General features: G+C 40.4%; 1 protein-coding gene across 1 annotated transcript; it reads right to left on the bottom strand.

The window, feature by feature from the left end:
- Window positions 1–279: 279 nt before the first annotated feature.
- LOC122435841 (acidic leucine-rich nuclear phosphoprotein 32 family member B-like) lies at window positions 280–1,663 on the bottom strand. The gene has a single exon (XM_043459927.1). The coding sequence runs from the start codon at window positions 1,448–1,450 to the stop codon at window positions 665–667; it is 786 nt and encodes a 261-aa protein (XP_043315862.1). The 5' UTR covers window positions 1,451–1,663; the 3' UTR covers window positions 280–664.
- Between the last annotated feature and the right edge of the window lie 5,517 nt (window positions 1,664–7,180).

The raw sequence follows: 7,180 nt of genomic DNA, 5'->3' as shown, positions 1-7,180 counted from the left end.
TCTGTCCCCTCCTTACTGAACCTGCACTCCATACTTGATCATCGTAATCACTCTCTTGTGTACGCTCCAGCTTAAAGCCCTTCTCATATCTGCAGACTTACTTGGCAAAACCCAAACCTGGTTAAGTGCACCTCTCTACCTGCTCCGTACCTGCAGCTGAACTGTGACTGAAGGAAAATACAAAACCACATTATCTGATCTCACTTTATTTTTTTTTTCCAAAGAGGAATGTGTTTATTTCACTTAAATTCTTAAAAATATTTTTTTGCCAGTTAGACCCAAAATGTTAAGATTTTATTTACAAAGCTTCTTTGTTGTACAGAAAGTAAAAATGCTGTTACAATCTTGGTGTAACTGGTAGCCACGGACAGTTGACTCACCAATCACAGCTATCCACGCTACAGCAAGTCTTACACAAAAACCTAACAACGCTTACAATTTTGTTGGGGTGAAGTCCCCAAGCTTGGTGGTGGATTTCCAAGAGGGACTAAATGGAGGAAGGTGGAATGTCACAGGAACTATTCTTTGGCTCTTTGGGTGGGTGGGTGTCCTGGGGTTTGCATCACAGCTACCTTTAAAAAAAAAAAAAAACAGCTACCAAATCCATGTCAGCAGTCCAACCAATACTAAACAGTTCTTTTTTTTGCAGGTTACTGGGGTCTTATTAATCATCTTCTCCTTCATCATCTGTTTCTCTCTTCCTCTTTTCACCTTTCCCGCTTTCTTCCTCTTCTTCATCTTCATCTTCGTCTTCGTCCTCATCCTCATCATCTTCATCAACTTCTCCATCTTGTCCAAATTCTTCTTCCTCCCCACTGACTTCATCCTCGTCCTCCTCCCCTTCTGCATCTTCATCTTCATCGTCATCCTCTTCATCATCAAACTCTTCTTCCTCGCCCTCTTCATCCTCCTCCTTATCCTCATCTTCTCCTTCCTCATCATCCTCTTCTTCATCCACACCATCCACCTCGGCATCTGAGTCTGGGGCTTCACGATCCTCTCGGTCATAGCCATCCAGATAGGTCAGCTGGGGCAGGAGCTTAAAGACACTCTCTCGGTAGTCATTCATGTTAGTAACCTCACAGTTAAACAGATCCAGGCTCTTCAGACATTCCAACTTTTTCAAAGGCTCCAGCGTGCTGATGTCCTTCAGCTTATTCCCACTTAAGCTTAGATGTGTAAGATTTGGAAGTTTTTCTGCTAACATATCCAGACCTCCACAGATTCTATTGTCACTGAGCTCAAGCTTTTTCAATTTAGGTAGTTTGGGAAGATTTGAAACTGAAATCAAGCCTACATTTATTAAACCGAGGAACTGTAAGTTCACAAATTCAGCTGTTAAGCCCTCAATTTTCCCATCATTTGATTTGCAATTGTCCAGGACAAGTTCTCGAACAGCTGCTGGGGTCCGGTTCCTCAGCTCCAGGTGGATCCTCCTCTTCATGTCCATGTTTCTCTCTCTTCCCCCCTCTTCAAACTTAACTTTCCGCGGCGGGGGCGGAGGGGGGAGAGGCGTCCCAGCCTGCGCAGCGAGGGCCGTCGGAAGGGGTCTGCTGGAGGCAGAGGCCGACGGCGCGGTCCTGGGTAGCGGGCAGCATGCGGGCAGGCGAGCGGAGCCCCCGGAGCCAAGTTACTCGCGGGAGCGGAGAGAAACCATGGAGGGAAAAGCTGATCTCACTTTAAATTCATGACCGCTAGCCACAAGTGGATCCTTGGAGTTGTCTGGCAACCAAACTATTTTCCTACACATTCACTCTCCAACTCCTGTGGAAGACCATGTCACATCTATTCCTCTCTCCTTAAGCCTCCAACACCTCTTCTCCCATTTTCACTCTCAGTTAGTGATCTAGTGTCCTATTTTATTGAGAAAATAGAAGTGAGCAGAAGAGAAAAAGAACTTCCTAAAGCTCCCACAACCAAATCTGTTACTTTGGAAAATGTATGTTTTCTCTCTAAGGGCAACCATTCCAATTCCTCACTAGATCCCTACCCTCTGTTACCTACTGAAGGACTTAGCTATAACAATCCCTTATCTCTCTTCCAAGCCAGTCATTTTTCCTGCTCTACCACATCATTCTGTTCAATGAATAAACATGTCTCTTTTTTTTTAATGTTTTTTTAATTTTAATGGGCAGATAATTACTGTACAATATTGTAATTTTTTTTTTTTTTTTGCCATACATTGGCATGAATCGGCCATAGGTGTAAATGTCTCCCCTCCCTCCTGAACACCGCTCCCAGTTCCCTCCCTACCCCATGCCTCCAGGTTGTCACTGAGTACCAGCTTTGGGTGCTCTGCATCATATATCAAACTCCCAATGGCTCTCTATTTTACATATGGTGATGTATATGTATCAGTGCTCTTCTCTCAAATCATCCCACCCTCTCCTTCTCCCACAGAGTCCAGAAGTATGTTCTTGATGTCTGTGTCTCCTTCACTGCCCTGCATACAGGATCATCAGTACCATCTTTCTAAATTCCATATATATGTGTTAATATACAGTATTTGTCTTTCTCTTTCTGACTTTTTTCATACTGTATAATAGACTCCAGTTTCATCCACCTTGTTAGAACTGACTCAAGTGCATTTCTTTTTATATCTGAGTAATATTTCATCGTGTATATGTACCACAACTTCCTTATCCATTCATCTGCTGATGGACATATAGGTTGTTTCCATGTCCTAGCTATTGTAAGTAGTGCTGCAGTGAACACTGGGGTACATGCATCTTTTTCAACTCTGGTTTATTCAGGGCATATGCCTAGTAGTAGGATTGCTGGGTCGTATGGTAGTTTTTTGTTTTTTTAAATTTTAAGTCTTTATTGAATTTGTTACAATATTGCTTCTGTTGCTTATGTTCTGGTTTCTTGGCCATAGGGTGTATGGGATCTTAGCTCCCCGACCAGGGATTGAACCCACACCCTCTGCTTTGGAAGGTGAAGTGTTAACCACTGGACCAGCAGGGAAGTCCCTGTATGGTAGTTTTATTCCTAGTTTTCTTTAAGGAATCTCCAGACTATTGTCCAAAGTGGTTGTATCAGTTTGCACTCCCATCAACACTGTAAGAGAGTTCCCTTTTCTCCACATCCTCTCGACATTTATTGTTTGTAGTTTTTGATGGTGGCCATTCTGACTGGTGTGAGATGATACCTCATTGTAGTTTTGATTTGCATTTCTCTAATAATGAGCAATGCTGAGCATCTTTTCATGTGTTTATTAGCCATTTGTATGTCTTCTTTGGAGAAATGTCTGTTTAGGTCTTCTGCTCACTTTTTGATTGAATTGTTTTTTGGTATTGAGCTACTTGTATATTTTGGAGATTAATTCTTTGTCAGTTGTTTTGTTTGCTGTTATTGTTTCCCATTCTGGGAGTTTTCTTTTCACCTTGCTTATAGTTTCCTTCGTTGTGCAAAAACTTTTAAGTTTAATTAGGTCCCATTTGTTTATTTTTGGTTTTATGTCCATTACTCTAGGAGGTGGGTCATAGAGGATATTGCTGTGATTTATGTCAGAGAGTGTTCTGCCTATGTTTTCCTCTAAGAGCTTTATAGTTTCTGGTCTTACATTTAGGTCTTTAATCTATTTTGAGTTTATCTTTGTGTATGGTGTTAAAAAGTGTTCTAGTTTCATTCTTTTACATGTAGTTGACCAGCACCACTTATTGAAGAGACTGCCTTTTCTCCATTGTGTATTTTTGCCTCTTTTGTCAAAGATAAGGTGCCCATAGGTGCATGGATTTATCTCCAGGCTTTCTGTTTTGTTCCATTGATCTATATTTCTGACAAACATGTCTCTTGACTCATTTTCTTCCCTAACAACTGCCCATTTTTCATTTTTCTCTTCCCTTTCATGCTAAAGTGCCTTAAAAGAATTGTCTATACTCATTGCCCCCAAATTCCCTCCTCCCATTCATATCACATCTCTGTCTCTCTCTTGCTCTGTGTCTCTTTCTCATTAATTTATCATACATATATGGAAAAGATGCAGAAAGATGTTAGCAAGGAAGGCATAAAGTTCAAAAGGGCAGTGAAAATGGAAACTGTACAAAGTTAAGACTAAAGGAGTGTTGCCTTGAACAGTGGCTTTCTAATGTCCAAGAGGAACATATAAACTTTGTAATAAAAATCTAATCTTGAGAATTCCTTAGAAATGTAATTCCATGAAAGAAAATTCCAATTGTACCATCAAAGATTTCTAGATACCATAGATCCAGAAAAGTATAAAGCAATATATTGAAATTCCTCTGTTGGATGTTTTTAAACCTTATTGATACTTATTAAATAAAAAAGAATCAGGGGCAGACCAAGGGATACAGCATTAGATGCTCTGTTAGTCAGTGTTCTCCAGAGAAACAGAACCAATAGGATGTGACTATATAAAGAGATTTATCTTAAGGAGTTGGCTTACAGGATTACAGAGGCTTGGTGAATCCCAAATCTGGTGGTAGAGGCTGACTAGGTGAAGATTCAGGAAAGAGTTTCAGTTCAAATCCAAAGGTAGTCTGCTGACCAGCCAGGAAGGATGAGTGCTGCAGAAGAAGTCCAAAGGCAGTAAGCTGGCAGAACTCCCTTCTGCTCATGGGAAGTGAGCCATTTGTTCTCTTAGGGCCTTCAACTGATTGGATGCAGCCCACCCATGTTATGAAGGACAATCTGCTTTCTTCAAAGTCACCCATTTAAATGGAAATCTCATCCGAAGACACCCTCACAGAAACATCGAGAACAGTGTTTGGCTGAACCCCTGGGCCAACCAAGTTGACACATGGCATGTTGGATTTTTTTTCATTTATTTTTATTAGTTGGAGGCTAATTACTTTACAATATTGTAGTGGTTTTTGTCATACATTGACATGAATTAACCATAGATTTACCTGTATTCCCCATCCCGATCCCCCCTCCCACCAAGACTATTTTTTACTGCAGGTTTAGGTCCGTAGTCAAAGTAAGAGGAAGATACAGAGATTTCTCATATACCCCCCACCCCCACACATGCATAGCCTCCCCTATTAACATCCCCCACCAGAGTGGGAAATTTGTTACAATTGATGAATGTATATTGATACATCATTATCAACCACAGTCTATAGTTTACATTAGGGTTTGTTTTTGGTGTGGTACACTCTATGGAGCAAATGTATGACATGTATCTATCATTATAATATCATGTGGAGTATTTTCACTGCCCTAAAATTTTTCTGTGTTCTACCTATTCATCACACCCTGTCCCTGGCAACCACTGATCTTTTCACTGTCTCCAGAGTTTTGCTTTTTCCAGAATATCATATAGTTGGAATCAGACAGTATGTAGCTTTAAAAGATAGGCTTCTTTCATGTAGTAATATGCATTTAAGTTTCCTTCATGTCTTTTCATGGTTTGATAGCTCGTTTCTTTTTAAATGCTGAATAATATTCCATTTTCTGGATGTACCACAGTTTATTTATCCACTCCCCTATTGAAGGACCTCTTGGTTGCTTGCTTCCAAGTTTTGACAATTATGAATAAGGCTGCTGTAAATATCCATGTGACATAAATCAGCTTCTTTGGGTAAATACCAAGGAGTGTGATTGTTGGATCATATGGTAAGAGTATGTTTCATTTTGTAAGATATCACCAAACTGTCTTCCAAAGTGACTGTACCATTTTACACTCCCACCAGCAATGAATGAGAGTTCCTGCTTCTCTAAATCTTTGCCAGCATCTGGTGTCATCAGTATTCCACTTCTATCTCTCTTTTTGCCCCTAGAATTCATTTATTGGAAAGAACTTGTTTATCCTTTATTTTTTTTTTTTTATTTTTTTTTTTTATTATTTTTTTATTTTTTTCCCCAGTGGGTTTGTTATACATTGATATGAATCAGCCATGGATTTACATGTATTCCCAATCCCGATCCCCCCTCCCACCTCCCTCTCCACCCGATTCCTCTGGGTCTTCCCAGTGCACCAGGCCGGAGAACTTGTCTCATGCATCCCACCTGGCCTGGTGATCTGTTTCACCATAGATAGTATACATGCTGTTCTTTTGAAATCATCCCACCCTCACTTCTCCCACAGAGTCCAAAAGTCTGTTCTGTACATCTGTGTCTCTTTTTCTGTTTTGCATATAGGGTTATCATTACCATCTTTCTAAATTCCATATATATGTGTTAGTATGCTGCAATGTTCTTTATCTTTCTGGCTTACTTCACTCTGTATAATGGGCTCCAGCTTCATCCATCTCATTAGGACTGGTTCAAATGAATTCTTTTTAATGGCTGAGTAATATTCCATGGTGTATATGTACCACAGCTTCCTTATCCATTCATCTGCTGATGGGCATCTAGGTTGCTTCCATGTCCTGGCTATTATAAACAGTGCTGCGATGAACATTGGGGTGCACGTGTCTCTTTCAGATCTGGTTTCCTCAGTGTGCATGCCCAGAAGTGGGATTGCTGGGTCATATGGCAGTTCTATTTCCAGTTTTTTAAGAAATCTCCACACTGTTTTCCATAGCGGCTGTACTAGTTTGCATTCCCACCAACAGTGTAAGAGGGTTCCCTTTTCTCCACACCCTCTCCAGCATTTATTGCTTGTAGACTTTTGGATAGCAGCCATCCTGACTGGCGTGTAATGGTACCTCATTGTGTTGTTTATCCTTTAAAATCCTCCACATCTTCTATTTTACTGACTGCAGTCCTGTAGTTTTATTTAACATGCTCCTTTGTTTCTTGTGTTTTCTGTACATTGGTAGTCAAATCTAGAGGTCTAATCAGATTTAGTTTGATTTTTTTTAAAGAAAGACTGCTTCATTGATGGTGGCATGTGCTTCCGTTAAGAGGTATAGGAGTATGATAATTCCTCCTGGTTGATGTTAGCAGTTATTGCTAATATTGCTAATCTAATGCATAGATTTCCACCGAGGATTGCAACATGGCATTATTAGAATCCCATCATCCTATCTTCACTTTTTAGCTAGAAATACTTCTATAGAGAAAAAATGCCCCCTCATCTGCTATATGGTTTTATAGTGGTACCATTTTCCTAGAAAGGCAGGAGAGGGCCTTGATTCTTTCTATTTTCCAGTTTTCAAAATAATGAGTTGAATTCCCATCATCCTCCAACAGTGACCAGTGGATTTTTCCCCTATCTCACTCCAGTCAAGGCTTCACCTCCCACTGTTCCACCTAAATGGCTCTTCCCAGG

This window comes from Cervus canadensis, chromosome X, assembly GCF_019320065.1.
Source record: "Cervus canadensis isolate Bull #8, Minnesota chromosome X, ASM1932006v1, whole genome shotgun sequence".
NCBI classification, from domain to species: domain Eukaryota; kingdom Metazoa; phylum Chordata; class Mammalia; order Artiodactyla; family Cervidae; genus Cervus; species Cervus canadensis.
Note: the sequence above shows the minus strand (reverse complement) of the source record. Positions and strands in the feature narration are given on the sequence as shown.

Excerpts from the sequence above, each read along its gene's own strand:
- LOC122435841 (XM_043459927.1), bottom strand. The coding sequence starts at position 1,450 with ATGGACATGAAGAGGAGGATCCACCTGGAGCTGAGGAACCGGACCCCA.